The 24,174-nt window shown below is 42.1% G+C and overlaps 1 protein-coding gene across 5 annotated transcripts in view; it reads right to left on the bottom strand.

Annotated features, from left to right (window-relative positions):
* The window catches only part of TUBGCP5 (tubulin gamma complex associated protein 5), a 43,145-nt gene that overhangs the window by 17,779 nt on the left and 1,192 nt on the right, over positions 1-24,174 (bottom strand). For 2 of the 5 annotated variants that reach the window (XM_010362172.2, XM_030931171.1), the window contains exons 2-13: positions 22,435-22,488; positions 22,227-22,335; positions 18,016-18,112; positions 17,255-17,334; positions 16,196-16,331; positions 11,890-12,007; positions 10,818-10,907; positions 9,145-9,238; positions 7,231-7,477; positions 5,228-5,430; positions 2,405-2,520; positions 950-1,218 (exon numbers count right to left, since the gene is read on the bottom strand). In XM_010362172.2, the coding sequence (XP_010360474.2) occupies positions 950-1,218; positions 2,405-2,520; positions 5,228-5,430; positions 7,231-7,477; positions 9,145-9,238; positions 10,818-10,907; positions 11,890-12,007; positions 16,196-16,331; positions 17,255-17,334; positions 18,016-18,112; positions 22,227-22,335; positions 22,435-22,488 (1,613 nt within the window). Of the gene's footprint in view, positions 1-949; positions 1,219-2,404; positions 2,521-5,227; positions 5,431-7,230; positions 7,478-9,144; positions 9,239-10,817; positions 10,908-11,889; positions 12,008-16,195; positions 16,332-17,254; positions 17,335-18,015; positions 18,113-19,897; positions 19,948-22,226; positions 22,336-22,434; positions 22,489-24,174 lie in introns of those variants that run through there. The other 3 variants (XM_010362173.2, XM_030931172.1, XM_030931173.1) reach the window with 2 other exon arrangements.

Raw genomic sequence — 24,174 nt, 5'->3', positions numbered from 1 at the left:
TGATCTCATATTAGTAAAAAGCAAAGCAGGATACCAGATGCTGGATTTTGTAGGGGGAAGGGAGGAAGAGGAAGATATTTGTTAAAGGACACAAAGAGCTAGCTGGAAAGAGTAGTTCCAGTGCTCTGTATCACTATGGGATGATGGTAGTTAATAATGTATTATAGAGTTGCACATAGCGAAGAGGAGGATACTGAATGTCCCCAACATAAAGAAGTAGTTAATGTTTGAGATGATGGAAATGCTAATTATCCTGATCTGATCACTGTATATGCATCAAAACATCACTATGTACCCCAAAAATATATAAAATTATCATGTCAATTTATACAAATAAGAAAAGAAATGGCTGGGAATTACTTTTTTTTTTTTTGAGACGGAGTCTTGCTCTGTAGCCCAGGCTGGAGTGCAGTGGCGCGATCTCAGCTCACTGCAAGCTCCGCCTCCCGGGTTCCCACCATTCTCCTGCCTCAGCCTCCCGAGTAGCTGGAACTACAGGCGCCCGCCACCTCGCCCGGCTAGTTTTTTGTATTTTTAGTGGAGACAGGGTTTCACCATGTTGGCCAGGCTGGTCTTGAACTCCTGACCTCAGGTGATCCGCCCGTCTCGGCCTCCCAAAGTGCTGGGATTACAGGCTTGAGCCACCGCGCCCGGCCACTGGGAATTACTTTTTAAAGTTCCAGCCCTAAGGAATCCGGAGTGAGGAAAATGCATATGGAACTTATCGCCGCTGCCTTTTCAAACACAGCACTGAAAGTGTTCAATGAAGACAGTCTTTTAAAACATCAAGAGCAGCATGATTATTAATTCAACCATGATGATAACTACCACTGACATAAGAGGATTCGATGACTTGCAAACTACAAAATAATTAGGTATCAGGATGACAAGAGCGAGTAGGGTCAGGTGTCCCAACACCGAGGGACACACAGGAAGACAGAACAGGTACCTCTGGCTCCTGCCTGGCAGGTGGTGCTCTCCGCACACTGCAGGTTCTTCAGCAGCTGCATCGACTTGCCAGCCATTATGATCTGCTTCAGGACAGGTTTGAGGAAGGACACCATGGTGTGCTGCCTGCTGGAGGGCCCCTGGTCACTGCCGGAACTCGCACTAGCATTATCACTCATTTTTTCTTCATTTTCTGTCTTTTCTGATACACTATATAGCGTGTAAGTTGCATACCAGAAGTCTCTGTGATTAACTGGAACATTTTTGTTTCTAAAGAGATTCAAAAGAATTTTAAACTCTTATTTCTCTTCCTTCTTAAAAACAGCATACTTGTTCTAGTTTGTTGTCCAGACATTACAAAACATAATATTAATTATTAGTAAATGGAAGCAACATTTAGGCAAAATGGGGCAATTTTAATCTCAGCTCAGTTTAAAGAGAAAAGGGAATAAATACTTGGAATGGTATAAGTAAAATTTAAGTAAGCAGAAATAGTTTCTTGAATTGAAATTATTTAAAATATAACAATTTGGTCCTCTTTAGAAGTAGAATAAAAGTTTACCCATTTACCATCTCCTGTGAAACTAATTTGCAGACTTCTCTATCATTTTCCCTACAAAGATTCTTAACTGGACTATTTTTAACAATAAAATGATGGTCAATCATCACTCTAGAAGAACAGTCAGAGTCCCACTTGTCACAAAAATTCTCACATGAGATTGATGAATCAGAACACAGTGACAGATATGAGACTGAGTTGAAGGAAGGGTCAGTTCACTTATGTGAGCATTGCATACATATTGCTACCCTTCCAGAACACTAAGGACTTAAAATTATCCTTCCTGATGAGTTCAATGGATAGCTATCAATAGAAACCATATATCTAAATATACCGCATAATTTAAAATTGGGTTAAAAGAGTACAAATAGCTCTACATTGTTTATATGATTCCGTTCAGAAAAATCAATTAACTGAAGGGAAACTGTCATAATAGATTAAGATTTTCCTCAATTGTTTTGTTAAATAGTATACTAAGGTAAAAAATCAGTAGATAATTCAGAGAAATAAACATATTAGAGGCATATTTTATAATTTTCTGTATCTCTTTACCGATAATTTACAATGAAAATAGCTCAAACCATCTAATATCACCTAAACTCATTTTATGGGAAGCAGTGTTTAGTAGCTCGCCATAAATATACTATCATCCAAAAATACAGTTTGCTTAAGAAAAGTTGTGGAGTGACAAAACTTGGACAAAGATATTTTTAATCAGCTGGTATCACTGACATCTTCCATAAAAATGAAGTACGACTTGCCCATGATGACGACAAGTTCTGCGATGTGAACTGTGCACCCTCAGTCCCGTTTGAAACTAACGAAAGCATTCAATTTTCACAGGGAGGAAACTGGTGATGGCAGCCCCCAGTGATCCTGTGCTCTGCTGCAGCTCACCTCTGGATGATGAACTCCCTGGCGCCATCCCACAGGTGCCCATGCACGATCCACTCGTCCACCGTCTGCAGGTAAGGCCGTACCGTTTCCACCCAGAGAAAGAACAGCAGGGAGACCTGAGGCAGAGAGGTGCATGGTCAGCTCTCGGGGTTCCCTGGTCACTAGAATAAAAGGAGGTTTAAACATTTCTGAAATGCCTTTAAAAAAGTGATCGGATTTCTACGTTTTTTGGGGGCACAAAGAAATTAAAAATCCAAAAACATACACTATAAAATCCTTATGAAAAACTCACCTAAATGCCGGGCGTGGTGGCTCATGCCTGTGATCCCAGCACTTTGGGAGGTAGAGGTGGCAGATCACCTGAGGTAACAGATTGAGACCATCCTGGCCAACATGGTGAAACCCCCTCTCTATTAAAAATACAAAAATTAGCTGGGCATGGTGACATGCGCCTGTAGTACTAGCTACTCAGGAGGCTGAGGCAGAAGAATCACTTGAATCTGGCTGGCGGAGGTTGCAGTGAGCCAAGATCCCGCCACTACACTCCAGCCTGGCGACAGAGTGCCACTCTGTCTCAAAAAAAAAAAAAAAAAAAAAAAAAAAAGAAAAGCTCACCTAAATATGGGATGATCATATTGTTTGTAGTGCAGACTGGGAAACTTGAGAGTGAAAATGACACAGAGGCAGCAGGTGTATCCTGAGATACCCCAGGCAAGCGAACAAAGTTTCCCTATCGAAATCCTATTACCAGCAAAGCGTCCATTAAGATTGAGGAAACTGGCCGGGCGCGGTGGCTCAAGTCTGTAATCCCCGCACTTTGGGAGGCCAAGACAGGCGGATCACGAAGTCAGGAGATCGAGACCATCCTGGCTAACATGGTGAAACCCCGTCTCTACTAAAAATACAAAAAAAACTACCCGGGCGAGGTGGCGGGCGCCTGTAGTCCCAGCTACTCGGGAGGCTGAGGCAGGAGAATGGCATAAACCCGGGAGGCGGAGCTTGCAGTGAGCCGAGATTGCGCCACTGCACTCCAGTCTGGGCGACAGAGCGAGACTCCGCCTCAAAAAAATAAAAAAAAAATAAAAAAAAATAAAAAAAAAAAGATTGAGGAAACTGGCTGGGCATGGTGGCTCATGCCTGTAATCCCAGCACTTTGGGAGGCTGAGGCGGGCAGATCACAAGGTCAGGAGTTTGAGACCAGCCCGGCCAATATGGTGAAACCCTGTCTCTATTAAAAAAAATACAGCTGGGCGTGGTGGCTCATGCCTGTAATCCCAGCACTTTGGGAGGCCGAGGTGGGCGGATCGGGAGATCAGGAGCTTAAGACCAGCCCGGCCAAAATGGTGAAACCCCGTCTCTATTAAAAATACAAAAATTAGATGGGCATGGTGGCAGGTGTCTGTAATCCCAGTTACTCAGGAGGCTGAGGCAGGAGAATAGTTTGAACCCAGAAGGCGGAGGTTGCAGTGAGCCAAGATTACGCCATTGCACTCCAGCCTGGGCGACAGGGCAAGACTCCATCTCAAACAAAAAACAAAAAAAACCCCAAAAACTAACTGGGCATGTTGATGTGCACCTGTAGTCCCAGCTACTCAGGGGGCTGAGGCAGAAGAATCACTTGAACGCAGGAGGTGGAGGCTGCAGTGAGCTGAGATTGCACCATGGACTCTAACCTGGGCAACAGAGTGAGACTCCGTCTCAAAAAAAAAAAAAAAAAAAAAAAAAGAATGACGAAATTACTTCCTTCCACTAGTTCTCAGAGTACAAAAATGGCAGTGCTGAGAGAAAATCAACCTCCTTTTTACTGAAATGCAATATTGGCTGGGCACGTGGCTTACGCCTGTAGTCCCAGCACTTTGGGAAACTTTATATAACATAAAATTTATCATCTTAACTATGTATTTTTTAAAATTTTAACTTATTTTTAAAGACAGGGTCTCACTATGTTGCCCAGGCAAGTCTCAAACTCCTGGGCTCAAGTAATCCTCCCGCCTCGGCCTCCCAAAGTGTTGGGATTACAGGCATGAGTCACTGTGCTTGACCCTCGCCACTTTTTTTTTTTCTTTTTTTTTGAGACGGAGTCTGGCTCTGTCGCCCAGGCTGGAGTGCAGTGGCCGGATCTCAGCTCACTGCAAGCTCCGCCTCCCGGGTTTACACCATTCTCCTGTCTCAGACTCCAGAGTAGCTGGGACTACAGGCGCCCACCACCTCGCCCGGCTAGTTTTTTGTATTTTTTAGTAGAGACGGGGTTTCACCGTGTTAGCCAGGATGGTCTCGATCTCCTGACCTCGTGATCCGCCCGTCTCGGCCTCCCAAAGTGCTGGGATTACAGGCTTGAGCCACGGCGCCCGGCCTTACCCTCGCCATTTTTAAGTTTAGAGGTTTTAATTGTGACAAATCTCCAGAGCTTTTTCATGTTGTAAAACTGAAACTCTGTACCCATTAAACAACAGCTCCCCTGTGCCCCAGCCCTTGGTAACCAGCATTCCACTTTGTTTCTGTGACTGTGTCTACTTCAGATATCTCACATAATGTTACATGTTAGTTTTTATGTAAGAAAGCGTTATTGTAAATATCTATACGCATCAGGTAGGTATTTCTCACATCTTGTTTTGTCCTTGCCTCATCCTTCTGAGGATCTTGGCAAGTAGAGCTGAAAAGCCAGTTTCCTACAGCCTCAAATTTGGAAGCCAATTTAAAAACTCTGAACTGTCCAACGAGTCACCATTCGAGTATCATTTCACAAAGAACTACGATCAGCTGTCCACCACTCCTCTGCCGTGCAGAATGGAGTCACACACTTTAGGCAGAGGTCTCACATACGGTTTGCTCAGAGGCTTCTCCAACATTGTCATATTCAAGAATGGCCTTGTACAGGGTGTTGAGCAGGTGAGAGGCCCGGACAACATTTCGAGTATCAGGTGGAACTTCTGCTACTCCAGTACTAAACACTTTGTGCAGAACCTTGAGCTGAGCCAACCGAGGCGCCAACTTGTCCACCACTATTGCAAGAGTTATTGTAGCATCTGCAAATTTCAACAAATCAAACTCAATAGCAAGAAAAATACACGCATCTAAAACGTGACATAAATGCTGGCAAATCGCCAGGCTTATGGACGGGCAGGGCAAAATGGAGGATGGTGGATTTTGATCTCACATTACAAGGACCTAATTTCCCTAAGGAAGAACTCCTGCAAGTCACGGAGAAAAAGAAAACTCAGTAGAAAACTAACATACAAAAGAACTGACAGTTCACAGAAAAGGAAAGATGAGTGATTCTAGAACATACAAAAAGTCACTTGACCGTCCTTTAAAAATTACGCTAGGTAAAACAAAACACCTCCAATGGGCTGATGTTACAGTGAGGGGTGAGGGAGGCTGTGCCTACAAAGGGCTGCACAAGCAAGCTCCTGCGAGGCGATGGCACAGCTGTGACCTTAACATGGAAGTGGCCATGTGGAGCTAGACAGGTGATAAAAAGACCCGGAACCATGCACGAAGATACCACACCCACCCCTGCTCAAAGTAAGTTCCTGCAATGCTGGTGAAGCCGTGTCAGGTCTGCAGTTTGGCTAATGTGCTGTGCCAATGTCAGTTTCCTAGTTTTGATCATGTACTGTCACTACGTGAGGTTTTCCCACTGGGGGAATTAAGGTAATGGGAACACAGGGCCTCTCTGTACCATTTTTTGTGGTAGTTCAAAATAAAAGTTAAGGGGAAAAAAGCTACATGGGTTGCTATTTTACAGCTGTCATACTGGTGAAGACCAAAACCTCTGATAACACACAGATGGCAAGAGTGTGAGGAAACAGGTATTCATCTACATGGCTCACAAGAGTATAAATCTATTTACCTGCACCTCCCCATAAAGTGGCAAAACTTAGGAAAATCACACATGACCCAGCAATTCCATTTGTAAGAAGCTACCCCACATGGTGGGATGCGGTATAATCCCAGCTAACACCTGTAATCCCAGCATTTTGGGAGGCCAAGGTGGGCGGATCACCTAAGGCGAGGAGTTAGAGGCCAGCCTGGTCAACATGGTGAAAGACTGTCTCTACTGAAAATACAAAAATCAGTTAGGGATGGTGGCAGGTACTTGTAATCACAGTTACTCGGGAGGCTGAGGCAGGATAATCGCTTGAACCCAGGAGGCAGAGCTTGCAGTGAGCTGAGATCACATCACTGCACTCCAGCCTGGGTGACAGAGGGAGACTTCATTTCAAAAAAAAAAAAAAAAGAACCTACCCCACAGATAACTCACTGCCTGTGTACGATTACGGATATGTAGAAGTGATTATCACCGCAGTACTGCTAACAATAGCAAAAGCCTGGGAAGAACCTAAATCCATTAAGGGGACTGGGCCATGATACAACCATATACGAAACACTCAATCTGTAAAAAGGAAAATAGAAGCTCTTCACATTTGTGTGGTATTATCCTCAAATTTTAAATCAGAAAAATTTGAAGAGGGCAGTGTAATGACTGCTAGGTGTGCGTATATGTATATGCACTGCTTGTGTATATTGAAACTCTTTCTGGAAGGATGCATAAGAAGCTGAGGACCTGGCTGTCTCTGGAGAGGAGAACTGACTGGCTGGAGTACCGGTGCAGGAAGAATAATCTAGATTCTTCACTCTAAATCCTCTGTAGATTTTTGATTTTGAGAGATATGAATGATTTAAAAATACAATTTTAAAAATGAAACATTCACGAGAACTACTTATTTGCTAGGCAACTTTCAATCTTACATAATGAAAAATCTAAATGGCATTCAAATTATAAGTTATGTGTAGCACGAGTAAAGACGAAGAACATTTAATACCATTACTGATGATGCACTTCTCAATTTCTGCAAGTTCCTCTTTGAAACTAATGAAATATTTATACAGGGCCCACATGAAAGCCTGGTAGGTTCTAAAGGGAGCTTCAGTTGACTTCTTAGGAACAGACCCACTTCCAGGCAGCATGCTCTCGGAACTGTGTCCCATGACTTCATCAATGAACTCCTGGAGTCGAAACACAACCTGGCCATATGCTGCTATTTGTTCCAGCACAGATCGTAAACAGCTCTATAACAGAAGCAAACTGCAATTACTCAAAGGTGGTCTTCTGTAAACTTTCAAATTCATTTCCCTCTCGCTGTAAAATATTTCCTTTGCAATTGTTTTAAACAGTATGCTTAGTAGAACACAAAGTAATAAACTGATTAATATTTAGGTTTATACGCAAAGGAAAAAGAGCAGTAATTTCAACAGACTAGAGAATTATGGCTTATATTTTTAAAAAACATATATAAGGTAAATGTACTTAAAGCAAAAAAAAAAAAAAAATCACAGTATATAACTTTCACAACACAGAATGACAGAATTAAAAGCACAAAATGCAAATTGAAATTAAGTATGTCCAGCCAGGCGTGGTGGCTCACGCCTATAATCCCACCACTTTGGGAGGCCGAGGCAGGCGGATCATGAGATCAGGAGTTTGAGACCAGCCTGGCCAACATAGTGAACTACCGTCTCTACTAAAAATACCAAAAATTAGCCGGGCCTGGTGGCGGCACCTGTAGTCCCAGCTACTTGGGAGGCTGAGGCAGGAGAATGGCTTGAACCCGGGAGGCAGAGCTTGCAGTGAGTGGAGATCATGCCATTGCACTCCAGCCTGGGTGACAGAGTGAGACTCCGTCTCAAAAAAAAAAAAAAGAAGAAAAAAAGGCCAGGTGTGATGGCTTGAGCCTGTAATCCCAGCACTTTGGGAAGCAGAGGCAGGTGATCACGAGGTCAGGAGTTCTAGACAAGCCTGGCGTATGTGGAGAAACCCTGTCTCTACTAAAAATACAAAAATTAGCTGGGTGTGGTGACACACACCTGTAGTACCAGTTACTCAGGAGGCTGAGGCAGGAGAATGGCTTGAACCCGGGAGGTGGAGGCTGCAGTGAGCAGAAATCGCACCACTGCACTCCAGCCTAGGCGACAGAGCGAGACTCCGTCTCAAAAAAAAAAAAAAAGAAATTAAATATGTCCTAAACAACATTAAGGAACTCTCTAAGTACTGTAAAGATGCACAACTCAGGGCCAGGTGCGGTGGCTCACGCCTGTAATCCCAGCACTTTGGGAGGCCGAGACGGGCGGATCACGAGGTCAGGAGATCGAGACCATCCTGGCCAACACGGTGAAATCCCGTCTCTACTAAAAATACAAAAAATTAGCCAGGCGTGGTGGCAGGCACCTGTAGTCCCAGCAACTTGGGAGGCTGAGGCAGGAGAATGGCGTGAACCCGGGAGGCGGAGCTTGCAGTGAGCTGAGATCCGGCCACTGCACTCCAGCCTGGGCGACAGAGCCAGACTCCGTCTCAAAAAAACAAACAAAAAGATGCACAACTCAATTTTTCTTTCTGGATATTAAATATTTAAAACTTGGCGGCCTTCCTCAGTCCCTCACTCCTGTCGGGACTGTAGGAACTCCGTCCGAGAGCTCACCGGGGGACTCTCCTGGCCTCCTTTGCCGGAGGCCGACAGACCTCTCCCCCACACCTTAGGTGACCAAAAATAAATCTGCAGTCTTGCTCCTGGCAAAAATAAATAAATAAATAAATAAATAAATAAATATTTAAAACTTTTTTTCCATGTGAGGAAGCAAGAACGAGTTCAATAATAATTTTAATATTGTAAAATGTTCTAAAATTATCACAGTTTACATAAATCCTATTTCTTAAATTACCATAAATACAAATAACTTACATGTGTTAAATGAGTTACTATAATATTGTTTCTCACAGTTACCTTCCCATCTATCAACTGAAATATAAAGAGCTTTTTCACTCCTGAAAGTAACCTGAAATGAGACAAAAAAAAGACGAGTGTACTTTAAGTCTAGAAAAATATTCACAACACTATGCCCAGGGCATTTTTTTTTTTGACAGGGTCTCACTTTGTCACCCACCCAGGCTGGAGTGCAGCAGCATGATCACAGCTCACTGCAGCCACAACCTCCTGGATTCCAGTGATTCTGCAGCCTCAGCCTCCCCAGTAGCTGGGACTACAGGTGCGTGTCACCATGCCTGACTACTTTTTGCATTTTTTGTAGAGATGGGGTTTTACCATGTTGCCCAGGCTGGTCTTGAACTCCTAAGCTCAAGTGATCCACCCACCTTGGCCTCCCACAGTGCTGGGACTACAGGTGTGAACCACCATGCCCCACCTCAGGAAATTTTTATTAAATATTCAGAATTAGAGGACAAAAAGGTCAGATAATAAGAAAATGGAAGACATCAATCTTTTCATCTGATTACCTTAAGACTCAAGATATTTCAACATCTTAGAGAGAAGTCCAAAACATGTTGTCAAAGCATCTCCCCCATATACCTGATGACTCAAAGAGATCTTCCTATTTCTAAGAATGCGAGCATGTCAATATCATAGTTTATGGTGAGAGCACCAGGACCTGGAATTTCAGTAGTAACCACCATGGGCTGCATTAGATTCCTGGCTTCCAGGTACAGGCACAGGCCCTCATTGATATACTCTGCCTATTAAGAATAATCAGAAGCTGCTGGCACGATGGCTCACACCTGTAATCTCAGCACTTTGGGGGGCCAAGGCGGGTGGATCACAAGGTAAGGGGATCTAGATTATCCTGGCTAACACAGTGAAACTCTGTCTCTACTAAAAAAATGCAAAAAATTAGCCGGGCGTGGTGGCAGGTTCCTGTTGTCCCGGCTACTTGGATGGCTGAGGCAGAAGAATGAAGTCAACCTGGGAGGCGGAGCCACTCCACTTGTCGGGGCAATAGAGCGAGACTTTGTCTCAAAAAAAAAAAAAGAAAAGTCAGTAGGAAATCTTGCTTTGAACTCAGGTGTTAAAGAAGTGTTGGACTGGCTGGGTGCGATGGCTCAAGCCTGTAATCCCAGCACTTTGGGAGGCCGAGGCAGGCGGATCACGAGGTCAGGAGATTGAGACCATCCTGGCTAACATGGTGAAACCCCGTCTCTACTAAAAAATACAAAAAACTAGCCGGGCGACGTGACGGGCGCCTGTAGTCCCACCTACTCGGGAGGCTGAGGCAGGAGAATGGCGTAAACCCGGGAGGCAGAGCTTGCAGTGAGCTGAGATCCAGCCACTGCACTCCAGCCTGGGCAACAGAGCGAGACTCCGTCTCAAAAAAAAAAAAAAAAAAAAAAAAAAGAAATGTTGGACTAATCTAAGTAAATCATATGCTAAATTATTTAAAATGAAAAAGAAGTGAATATATCAAAATCTCTCAATCTCCACAGTCAAATTTGGTCTGAACTGCACACCTAACAGTCTGTTTCTAGTCTGCATGTGAAAATGCTTGAACAGTTTCCTTTCATAAAAGTTTTGCTTCTCAGTAATCAAGCCTCATAAAGACTATTAATTAAGTGAATATATCTTACCATAGGGTTTCCCGAATAACCTGAGTCTCAGTAACCAAAACCCTGTCATCTGGAACATACAATGGATCACTGCTGTACAAGTGCTGGTCCCTATGAGACAGCAAACATAAATGTCAATAGAAAGGTTTGTAAGTAAATAACTTATCTCAAAGAACATTCGCAATTCAGTGCTAACTAGTAATCAACTAGCAAGTACACATAATAAATGGTTTAAATACCCCTATACTTTCACATCAATCAGAATACTCAGAAACACTTTCAGAACAATTGCAATTACGTTCATTGCTGATTTAGGCAAATGGTTACAACTACGTAAAGTTGTTTCTGGAAAACAATATGCCTATTTTTGTAGTAAGTATACCAAAACAGAAATCAAATAATGCCCTAAGATATACCAATATATTTACATTGAAATTAACAACAAAAAACTGGAAACACAGACTATAATTAAATACCATAGTTTAATGATTTTCAATAACAAATAATTAAAAACAACTAGAATTTTCAACACCAGCCAGGTGTGCTGGCTGATGCCTGTAATTCCAGCACTTTGGGAGGCTGAAGCAGGTGGATCACTTGAGGACAGGAGTTCGAGACCAGCCTGGTCAACATGGTAAAACCTCCTCTCTACTAAAAATATAAAAATTAGCTGGGCGTGGTGGCATGCACCTATAATCCCAGCTACCTGGGAGGCTGAAGGACGAGAATAGTTGGAACCCAGGAGGCAGAGGTTGCAGTGAGACATGATTATGCCACTGCACTCCAGCCAGGGAGACAGAGCGAGACTTTGTCTCCCCGTCTCCCCCTGCAAAAAAATAAAATAAAATAAAAAATAAAAAATTAGTTGGGTGAGGTCAAGACTGCAGTGAGCCGAGATCCCACCACTGCATTGTAGTCTGGGCAACTACAGTGAGACTCTGTCTGCAAAAACAAAGAAAAAAAAAGAATTCTCAAAACAAAAACAAGTTTAACTTTCAGAGAAGAACTTGATTTAAGTCACAAATCAAAGCCAAATGTCTAAACATCAAAGTTTCTTCTATCATCACATTAAATGAAAACTTTAGCTTCTTACCAGACAGCAGCTAAATCGGAGTGCAAATGTAAACTATGAGGAAACTGGGAGGGCCTGGCTGTCCAGTACTGATGGACCACGTGATGTTCCAGCCAGCTTCGGTCATCTGGCTCACCTGCTTGAAAGAAATGTAATCAGTTTGAGTTAACAACAAAAACAAAATACTGGGTCAGTATATCTGGACTTACAGCTCCATTCAAACATATAGTTGAAAATGGCTTTTTAAAAATAACAGCTACCTAACATTAATGTATATATGATCATTTATTTTAAACCACATATATCAGCTGGGTTCTATGGCTCATACATATAATCCCAGCCCTTCGGGAAGCCAGGGTGGGATGATCACTTGAGTCCAGGAGTTCAAGACCAGCCTGGCCAACAAAGTATGACCCCCCATCTCTACAAAAAAAAGCAAAAAAATCAGCCAGGGATGGTGGCATGTGCTTGTTCTCCAGAGGCTGACATGGGAGGACTGGCTGAGCCAGGAGGTTGAGGCTGCAGTGAGCCGCGATCACGCCACTGCCCTCCAGCTTGGGTGACACAGTGAGACCCTATCTCAAAAAACAAAGTAAAATAAAATAAAACCACACATATAGAAACACATACTAATTTAATTAAATGTAACTGACTAGAAAGTAAAAAAAAAAAATTGCCACATACATAAAAAGATATAAATGGTATATGTTAATCATCCAATAATCATTAAGGAAATTGAAACGGTAACCAAAGACCTTCCCAACCACTCCCAAAGCGTCGGGACTGGTGCTAAATTTTGAAGGATTAGATAACTTCTATCTTACACAAGTTGTTTGAAAAAGCAGAAAAAGAGAAAGTCACCTAACATTTTATGAGGCTAATATAACAGTGATGCTTAAACTAGATAAAGGCATGATGAATACAATTCATCAAAGAATAAAGATGAAAAATCCTACATTAAAAAAGAGCTAACCTGCTGGGCTTGGTGGCTCACACCTGCAATCCCCGGCTGGACTGGTCTCAAACATAGTGAGACCTCATCTCTAGGAAAAAGCAAACAAGTTAGCTGGGTGTGGTGGCATGCACCGGAAGTCCCAGCTTCTTAGGAGGCTGAGGTGGGAGGATACCTTGAGCCCAGGAGGTTGAGGCTGGAGTGAGCTGTGATCATGCTACTGCACTCCAACCTGGGTGACAGAGCAGGACCCAGTCTTAAAAAAAAAAAAAAAAAAAGCGAGTCCGAAATTGAACCCAATCTAATAACATAATAAAAAATAACACGGTCGAGCAAGTTTAGGTGAAGAATTCAAGGATAATTCAATATTGGAAAGTCTATCAATGTATTATTAGGATAAAAGAGAAAAGTTATGAGATTATCTCACAGATAAATAATAGGATTTAATAAAAATTCAACGTTTATTTATGATTAAAGACTTCTAGGCTGGGCGCGGTGGCTCACGCCTGTAATCCCAGCACTTTGGGAGGCTGAGGTGGGCGGATCACAAGGTCAGGAGATCGAGACCATCCTGGCGAACATAGTGAAACCCCGTCTCTACTAAAAATACAAAAAAAATTAGCCGGGTGTGGTGGTGGCGCCTGTAGTCCCAGCTACTCGGGAGGCTAAGGCAGGAGAATGGCGTGAACCCGGGAGGCGGAGCTTGCAGTGAGCTGAGATTGCGCCGCTGCACTCCAGCCTGGGCGACAGAGCGAGACTCCATCTCAAAAAAAAAAAAAGACTTCTAGAAAAAAAAAAGGGATAGAAGGAAATTGTATTAATTTTTTTTTTTTTCCAGACAGAGTTTCGCTCTTGTTGCCCAGGCTGGAGTGCAATGGCACAATCTCGGCTCACTGCAACCTCTGCCTCCCGGGTCCAAGTGATTCTCCTGCCTCAGCCTCCCGAGTAGCTGGGATTACAGGCATGTGACACTACACCCGGCTAATTTTGTATTTTTTTTTTTTTGTAGAGATGGGGTTTCTCCATGTTGGTCAAGCTGGTCTCCAACTCCCGACCTCAGGTGATTCACCCACCTTGGCCTCCCAAAGTGCTGGGATTACAGGCGTGAGCCACCATGCCCGGTCGAAATTGTCTTAAGTTGATAAAGGCCACATACCCTGAACTGATACCAAACAATCATCACACTTAACGGAGGAGTTTCAGGTATAACCCCCATTACGATGAGACCGAGTTGTCCAGGAAGCCCACTCCTATGAGCTGTTGCTTCCGCTACGGACTAGTAGCGGCTGGGCTGGTGGGCCAGAAAAGAGATTTGATCATCATGTCACAGAGAAGATAGAGGCATAAGAACTAGCACGAAGAGATAAAACCATCAATACTTGCAGATGATACTAACGATCTATATAAGAAACCGAACTGGAATCAACTATTATAATAATAGAATTCAGCAAAAACGCTGCATGTAAGGACAACTTCCAGAAACCAGTATTATTTCTTTTACATCAGGAATAAAGAGGCATCATTCACAAAAATAAAAACTATAACATATGTAGAAATTAACAAATGAACACTCCAGATCTTTAAAAAAAAAATCCCAAACTCTAGTAAAAGATAAAAACTTACGATAAATGTAGCTGCTATTATGTTAAGGCAATCAAGCCTCCCCAAATTAGATCTATAAATTCTCTGCAATCCCAATAAAAACTCCAGCTGGATTTTTAAAATTTTTTTATTATTTTGAGATAAAGTTTTGTTCTTGTCGCCCGGGCTGGGGTGCAATGGTGTGATCTTGGCTCACCGCAACCTCCACCTGCCGGGTTCAAGCGATTCTCCTGCCTCAGCCTCCCGAATAGCTGGGATTACAGGCGTGCGACACCATGCCCAGCTAATTTTGTATTTTAGTAGACGTGGGGTTTCACCATGTTGGTCAGGCTGGTCTTGAACTCCTGACCTCAAGTGATCCACCCGGCTTGGCCTCCCTAAGTGTTGGGATTACAGGCATAAGCCATTGCGCCTGGCCTTTTTTTTTTTTTTTAAGTTTATTATCCTGCTTCTAAAATGTCTATAGAAGAATAAAAGTTCACAAATAGCTAAGCCATTTTGAAAAAGAGCAGTGGTTCACACCTGTAATCCCCATACTTTGGGAGCCAGAGGTGGGTGGATCAGTTGAGGTCAGGAGTTTGAGCCCAGCCTGGCTAACATGGTGAAACCCTGTCTCTACTAAAAATACAAAAATTAGCTGAGTGCGGTTGTGCGTAACTGTAATTCCAGCTACTAGAACCAGGGAGGTGCAGTTTGCAGTGAAGCGAGATCATGCCACCGTACTGTAGCCTGGGCGACAGAGTGAGACTCCGTCTCAAAAAAAAAAGGGGGTGGGGGGAAGAGCAAAGTGGGCTCAGCACAGTGGCTCACACCTGTAATCCCAGCACTTTGGGAGGCAGAGGCGGGTGAATTGCTTGAGTCTAGGTGTTTGAGACTAGCCTAGGCAACATGGTAAAATCCTGTCTCTACACAAATATACAAAAATTAGCTGAGTGTGGTGGCCCTCACCTGTAGTTCCAGCTACTCAGGAGGCTGAGGTGGGAGGATCACTTGAGGCCAGGAGGCAGAGGTTACAGTGAGCTAAGATTGTGCCACTGCACTCTAGCCTGGGCAACAGAGTGAGATCCTTGTCTTCAAAAAAAAAAAGAAAGAAAAGGAGCCAAGTGATTCTCCTGCCTTAGCCTCCCACATAGCTGAAAGGAAACTTGCCATCTATGTATTAAGACATAATCCTACAAAGCCACATAAATAAAAAACTGTCTGTCTGTTTCTGGGTCACACTGACACAAAGAGCACAGATTAGAAAGTCCAGAATAAATGCAGCTGTTCCTCAGTATCCACTAGGGATTGGTTGCAGGAATGCTGCAGACACCAAAATCTGCAGGTGCTCAAGTCCCTGATATAAAATGGCATAGTATTTGCATATAACCTATGCATATCCTCCCTTATATTTTTTTATTTTGATTTTTTTTGAGACCTGGTCTCGCTCAGTTGCCAGAGCTAGAGTGCAGTGGCACAATCTTAGCAAAATCAGTCCTCCTCCAATTAAAAAAAAAAAAAAAAAAAAAGGAAACATTTAGGGCTAAGAAAGTTCTCAGAAGTACAGGAAAAAAATTACAAAATTACACTCTACATGTATTAGTTCAACATTAATTCTATAGTACTAACACTTAAGCATCATAAAAAAGATTACTAATGATTTTAAAAATTGGTTTTATAAGGATGGTAGAGCTTAGCCAACACCTTGATCACGTGGAACTGATCTCGAACCTTGCCTTTCCTTCTGGGGAATTTGTCTATTAGAAAATGTCAGCACCTCATAACACAAAGTACCTTTCCAACTGATACAAGGATCCAGTTTTCTGTTTTGATCTTGTTCTTCTAACGGTGTCCTGTCTACCTGAATTCCAGAGTCCTCTCTGCTTAAGGGCAGTTGATCATTTTCCTCTTCACTTTCTTCAGACCAATTCTGATTTAAAAAAGAAATACACTTTAGCTTTATATACAGTATAACATTTAAACTATTTACACTAAAAGACTAAGAAGACTTTGAAGAAAAGCAAAAACTTTGAAGCAACATGGAACAGAAAAACAAATTTTTTTTTCCTAAATCTCTTGGAAGTGCCTATTATAGGACTGGAAATACGATTCTTGCTTTCTTTTTTCTATAATGTTGAAATAATAAGGACTGGAATTATTTTTTGTGGCAAAAAGTCCCAAGATCACAGGTCTTTAAGGGATACTTGTACTCACTCCTTTTAACTTCTTCTTTTTTTTTTTTTTGAGACAGAGTCTCTTGCTTTGTTATCCAGGCTGGAGGGCAATGGCACGATCTCAGTTCATTGCAACTTCCACCTCCTGTGTTCAAGCGATTCTTGTGCCTGAGCCCCCTGAGTAGCTGGGATTACAGGCATGTACCACCATACCCAGCTAATTTTTTGTATTTTTAGTAGAAGGGGTTTCACTATGTCCAGGCTGCTCCCGAACTCCTGGCCTCAAGTGATCCACCTACCCTGGCTTCCCACAGCGCTGGGATTATAGGCGTAAGACACCGAGCCCAAACAACTTTTTTTCAAATTTATTTTTTACAAATAGACGCAGATCTTGCTATGTTGCCCAGGCTGGTCTCAAATTCCTAGGCTCAAGCAATCCTCCTGCCCCTCAAAGTGCTGAGATTACAGATGTGAGCCACCATGCCCAGCCTCTTTTAACTTTTTAATACTAATGATTTGGTGCAAAATCCTAACCAGGCTTCTATAATAAACGACTCTAGCTTGCTGAAGAGTGTTCCTGTTTTAGCTAAGTTGACCTAGGGTGGAAAGACCCACTAAAATCATCTCTTATCACCTGGCGTGTATTTAAATTTTCAATAGCAAAACTACTGCCACTTACTGGTGTGTCCATGTAAGGACCAATGTCCATTTCTTCACCTTCCATCAAGTATTTTCCCCAATCAAAATCATCTTTCTTTTCTAAAATGTAACAAAAGAACTTCATCAGCTTTCTTATATCTACATTTGAAAAAAACTTCAAAACTAAGGAAAAAAGACTAACAAGACTCAAAATACTCAGGAAATAAAAATTTAAAAATATTGAAACATTTAATAAATTTATATTCTAAAACATTTTACATTTTAATTAACTCATTCTCAAAGGTGAGTGTTCTCTTTCTACAACTGAAGGTAGTTTGTAAAGTTAAACGAATACAGTCATCCCTCAGTATCCGAGGGGAATTGGTTCCAGGAGCTACACCACCCTCCACAGTGCTCAAGGCTGATGATAGAAAATGGTATAGTGTGTGCATATGACCTAAATACATCCTGCTGTATACTTCAAATAATCTCTAGATTACTTATAATACCTAATACCATGTAAATAATTGTAAAAATTGTATTTGATTGTTGTATTATTTATTTACTTTTTTTGAATATTTTTGATCAGTATTTGGTTGAATCTGTGGGTGTGGAACCTGAGAATACAGAGGGCTGACTGCATTTTAAATAAAATTTTACAATTGTGATAGCATCCAAAACAACAGAAACACTTTAGTTTCACAGATTTTTGTAAGTTTCAATAAAACTCAATGTTTAGTAAGCAAGTAATGAAACAATTTCTCTTTTACTTCTCATATGTTAAGGCATCTAGTAACATACCCACTTCTTTATCTCTCGGTGTCTCCACATAATTGCTGTTTGAAGGAGAGTCTGACAGACACAGAAGAAGTGACAGTATGGAATAATGTGCATCTGTCTTTAAAACAAAAAGATGAACAACATGAATCTCTGAGGTTGGGAAATGCTTTCGACACTAGATTGAGTAAAGATAACTCTATGACAGTTAGGTCCCCAATTTTTTTCCTGGTTTGAGAAAACATGAGTTATACCTACGTAATTCCTAACCTTCAAAGTTCTTCATAGCGCAAATGCATACACATAAGGAACCTCAAAGCCATGTGAAGTCTGAGTTCTATATTTCTAACAAGTATAAGATATGAGTGGATGACAGCTTTTATTTCTAAAATGACAGAAATGTCTTTAGAATATAACATTATGGTTAAAAGTTATTCTCCTGTGGCAATATGTATCATGAAGCTTAAACATGGCTGATAGTTTAACTCAGATGTACCATATTTTATTTAACAAGTCCCCTATTAATGAAATTTACATTTTTTCGCAATCTTTCGCTATCACAAACTTTTGTTGTTTCATTTCTCCGCACCCGCCCCCCCCCCCCCCCGGGATGGAGTTTCACTTTGTTGCCCAGGCTGGAGTGCAATAGTGCAATCTCAGCTCACCACAACCTCTGCCTCCCTGGGTTCAACTGATTCTCCTGCCTCAGCCTCCAGAGTAGCTGAGATTATAGGTACATGCCACCACGCTCGGGTAACTTTTGTATTTTTAGTAGAGATGGGGTTTCACCATGTTGGCCAGGCTGGTCTCGAACTCCTGACCTTGTGATCTGCCTGCCTTGGCCTCCCAAAGTGCTGGGATTACAAGCGTGGGCCACCACACCTGGCTGTTGTTTCGTAATTATGAGAGTTTACTTGTATAATAAATTCCTAAAAAGTGAAATGCTAACTCAAAGAGTGTTTGCATTTGGAATTTTGAGAAATAATGTCAAAATATCTTCCATACACATAATACAAACATACATACATATAGAATTACCTGCTTCCCCCACCTTTTATTAATCAGATCAGTGAAAAATGTTATCTCAGTGTTGCTTTAATTTGCATTTATCTTATGAAATGGTAGGCACTTTTCCATAAGCTAAAAATTATTGATTTTCCTTTACTGGGTATTACTCTCTTTTGTTCAAGTTTCTATTTGATTGGCAGTCTCTCCTTATTTATATGATTGATTTTTAAATTGGAATATAAGCAGTGTGGGAAAGCATTAACTCAGGAAGCCCGAATTGCCAAAGCCTTCAGCATCCCCCAAAAGGGCTTATTTTCACAAATCAGCCTTGGCCAGCTTGTGGTGACTGAGCTCTTGAAACATCTGAACTGGCAAAAGTGTTCTGTATGTTCAAATCTTGAACCATGTTGTACTAGTCTGTTTATACGGTTTGTGCAAACAGTGTGACTGAAGGTGAACACCTGCTTTCCTTTGAAGGCCTCTGGAACTTCAGTAATTGTGGTCAGTCACACAGGTCCTATGCCTAAGAGATAAGCCCCCAGTAAAAGCCCTGGAGTCCTGGGCTCAGGTATCCAGGTAGACAACAATGGCCACTTGACAGTATGTCAGAAGAGATAGAGCAAGCATCCAAACCAGACTCATATATGGCAGGGATGTTGGAATTATCAGACTGGGAATTGAAAACAACTATGATTAATATACTAAGAGTGCTAATGAAAAATGTGGATAACAGGAAGAACAGATGAGTAATATTAAGTGGTGAGATGGAAACTCAAAGAATCGAAGTGTTCCAAATGAAAAACAAAGTGTCAGAAATGAAGAATGCTTCTGATAGGCTCATCCAGTAGACTGGCATGAGCTTGAAAATATATCAACAAAGAAGGCCGGGGTGACTTACGCCTGTAATCCCAGCAGTTTTGGAACAAAGGTGGGCAGGTCACTTGAGGTCAGGAGTTTGAGACCACCCTGGCCAACATGGTGAAACCTCGTCTCTACTAAAAACAAAAAAATTAGCTGGGCGAGGTGGTGTATGCTTGTAATCCCAGCTACTCCGGAGGCTGAGGCAGAAGAATTCCTTGAACCTGGGAGGCTGAGGCTGCAGTGAGCCGAGATTGCACCATTTCACTCCAGCCTGGGCAGCAGAGCAAGATTCTGCCTCAAAAAAAAAAAAAAAAAGAAAAGAAAATTAACGAAATTGAAAACAGGAAACAATAATAGCAAAACCAAAAACTGATTCGCTGAAAAGATTAATAACATTAATGAATCTCCTAAACATACTAACCACAATAAAAAGAGAGAATATACACATTACTAAAATCAGAAACTAAAGAGGGATCATCACTACTGATCCCACGGACATTAAAAGGATAATAAAGAAGCTGGGCGTGGTGGCTCATGCCTGTAATCCCAGCACTTTGGGAGCCCAAGGCAGGTGGACTGCTTGAGGTCAAGGGTTCAGGACGAGCCTGGCCAACATGGTGAAACCCTGTTTCTACTAAAAATACAAAAAAATTAGGTGGGCATGGTGGTGGGCACCTGTACTCCCAGCTACTCAGAAGGCTGACGCAGGAGAATCACTCGAACCTGGGAAGTAGGGGTTGCAATGACTCGAGACTGCGCCACTGCACTCCAAGCCTAGGCAACAGAGTGACACTCGGTCTTAAAAAAAAAAAAAAGAAAAAGAAAAAGAAAAAAAGTGTGAAGTTATTGCTACACTATATAGCAATCCCCAACCTTTTTGGCACCAGGGACCGCTTTCGTGGAAGACAACTTTTCCATGGACTGTTGGGTGGGGGTTGGTTTCAGGATTAAACTGTTCCACCTCAGATCATTAGGCATTAGATTGTCATAAGGAACATGCAACCTAGATCCTCACACGTGCAGTTTACAATGGGGTTTGCTCTCCTATGAGAATCTAATGCCACCGCTGATCTGACAGGAGGTGGAACTCAGGCGGTCATGCTCACTCTCCCCAGTCACCTCCTGCCGTGCAGCCTGGTTCCTAGCAGGCATATGTCAGTCCTTGTTCACCATGTGGGGGTTGGAGACCTCTGCTATAACAAACACATCTAAGATGCCACATAGCAAGAGAAAAGGATAACCCATCCACCTTGTGTGAGTGGGTGGGGCTGTGGACAGAGTGGGGATAGGGAGGCAGACAAGACTGCACAGATTCACTGATCCCTTCAGCAAACAGGCACTGCCCACTGTGCTCTAGGTGTCTGGGAACAAACCAGACACAGAGCCTATGCCTGTAAAACGTGCATCTTAAAGGGGGACAAGAAAGGAACTAGAAAGAAGTGAGATATGTGTCGTGTGTGGAGACAGTGCTTAATATTAAAAGGTGAGTTTCCTCAGGCATGGGAAAGGGAAAGAACTATGTAGGCACAAGATGTGCCACAGCAGAGCTAGGGAATGTGGTCCCTCTGTGTTCAGGGAGCCCACAGCTGTTTCCATATGCTTGCCATCTTCGGTTTGACCTCTAAGGGGCTAGAGACTGAGCAGACAAGGTCAGCCACACTGGGCTCTGCTTGCTTATGTGACCCACCACCAATAAAATGCTGGTCACCAAGGCTCAGCTGAGTGGCCCTGGGGAGAGAGGAGGGGCAACATTTCACATATGTTGTCATATACCGTTACTGAGAGAATTAAGTGCATCCCCAGGTGACTCCACTGGGAAGGAACAATTGGACATGTGTGCCTAGCTTCTCCTAGACTTTGCTCTAAGCACCTCTTCCCTCTGGTGATTTTAATCTGTATCCTTTCACTGTAATCAACTATTAACAGTGAGGATAACAGCTTTTTTAAGTTCTGTGAATCCTTGGAGCAAAGCATTATGCCAAAAGGTGGTCTTGGGGAATCCCCCAAACAATATGAAAGCATACCAGGCATCTAGTAAGCATCTCCAGACAGCCACTGCCAAGTGCTGAGAAACCATCTGACAGTTTTAAGATATCCAAACTATGCTACTATTTGTATCACTCTCTGATCTCTTTCCACAGTAGAACTGAGGTGCAAAAATGATTAAATAAGAGCAAGCTCTTTCTTTCATCACGAACTGAGGTATATCTGGTTTGATGGCAATATTTAAATAAATTTCCAGGAGATCCTATTAGCCAGTAGATAATACTAAAATAGAATGTTTAAATAGTAACAGAAGCAAATTGACAATAATCAGATAGGAAACAGTAAAATACACACTGGAGATCGCATAATTGAAGGCATACCTTTATTTCCTTTATGCTGGGAAGTGGTGCATTTAGAAATTCCTCAGTTAATCTCTTCCAGCTAGCAGCTTTGCTGAGATCAGAATGAATGATAAATTTTTCATAAATTCTAAAACATAAAAAAACACAATGATTATAAAGCTATCTTAAAAAGATCTATAAGAAAATACATGTATTTCTGGATGTGTACCTACATACACTGACTTACCCTTCGATTGTTTTTTCTATTTTGTGGCTGTTCACATCCAAGAAACGATGAAATCTAATAAAGACAAAATGCAATTCTTATGCCAACTCTGTCACACAGGTAAGTGAACTCATCTCATGGCCCTCCACATCCCCTATATGCTCTGTACTCAGGTACACATTTCCAGAATGGAGTGTACCTTGTCCTCTGTTACCTCCACCATCAGACAGGCAAATAATCACCATGTCCCAGACCATGCAAGCAACCTTTCTCCAGCACACAGGTGCTTCCTGACTCTCCCAACCTTGTGCTCTGGCTCCTCTGTCTTCCCATAAGGCCCTATATCTAAATCCAGCTGAACACATTCTACATCAGGTGGTCCCAATCTTTTTATGCTATAGTGAGGCCCAGTGAAGCCTAAGGATCCCTTCTCTGAATAATGTTTTTAAATGCCAAAAAAGAAATACAAAGGAATCCAATTATACTGAGGTACAGTTGTCAAATATTTCAAGAAGTTTATGATATGGCAAGAAATGTTTATGAAAGTATTAAATAACAAGATTTAGCAGTAGGTCCAATAACTACCATTAAAGTAACAGTAAACAACATTTACAAATATCTACAACTCTGATGTGAAAACAGTATGTGATTTCTACTGGCGATAAAGTCATAGGTAGGCTAATACTACTATGGTTTGCTGCCTTCATTTATAATGGAAGAAGATGCTACTTTTCAGTTAGAGATTAGTATAATTTTTTCCTCATCCAAATTAACAAATATCTGAATTATATCTCCAGATCCCAAGGTTAAAAATCCCTTTTATCTCTGACTTTTTTTTAAAGATAGAGGCTATATCTTACTCATCTTTGAATTTCTAGGGCCTAGAATTCTAAATCGCCAAAATTTTCAAGAATGTAAACATGAACTATTCATTTTTCTGATGGTTTAAAGCATCATAAAATCATAGCATAGCCTATGCAACTAATGTATATGTATATAACATAACCTATGCAAAAAATGTTTCCCATTTTTTAGTATCAAAGCCAGCAATCTGTACTTAAAAGAAACAAAATTACAGTACTGAAAAACACATGAATCTAGTCCAGTAAACGGGTGAATGGTACACCACTTCACCTATTATAATTTAGTTCCTGAAGTCTGTGAATGGAAATAGTAACCTCTAAGTCTCTCCCACCTCTAAAATGATGACCATCTGCCTACTGTCATTTAGAAATATTAGTAAAAAAATAACTTGGATTTCAGCATTTAAGTTTTTGTATTGTATAACCTATTTCACACATTGTTTATTTTTGTAAGTCACATTTAAGAATTCAGTTTATTGGCCGGGCGCGGTGGCTCAAGCCTGTAATCCCAGCACTTTGGGAGGCCGAGACGGGTGGATCACGAGGTCAGGAGATCGAGACCAACCTAGCTAACACGGCGAAACCCCGTCTCTACTAAAAATACAAAAAACTAGGCCGGGCGCGGTGGCTCAAGCCTGTAATCCCAGCACTTTGGGAGGCCGAGACGGGCGGATCACGAGGTCAGGAGATCGAGACCATCCTGGCTAACACGGTGAAACCCCGTGTCTACTAAAAAATACAAAAAACTAGCCGGGCGAGGTGGCGGGCGCCTGTAGTCCCAGCTACTCGGGAGGCTGAGGCAGGAGAATGGCTTAAACCCGGGAGGCGAAGCTTGCAGTGAACTGAGATTCGGCCACTGCACTCCAGCCTGGGCGACAGAGCGAGACTCCGCCTCAAA

The sequence above is a fragment of the Rhinopithecus roxellana genome, chromosome 5 (assembly GCF_007565055.1).
Source record: "Rhinopithecus roxellana isolate Shanxi Qingling chromosome 5, ASM756505v1, whole genome shotgun sequence".
In the NCBI taxonomy this organism is placed as follows: domain Eukaryota; kingdom Metazoa; phylum Chordata; class Mammalia; order Primates; family Cercopithecidae; genus Rhinopithecus; species Rhinopithecus roxellana.
Note: the sequence above shows the minus strand (reverse complement) of the source record. Positions and strands in the feature narration are given on the sequence as shown.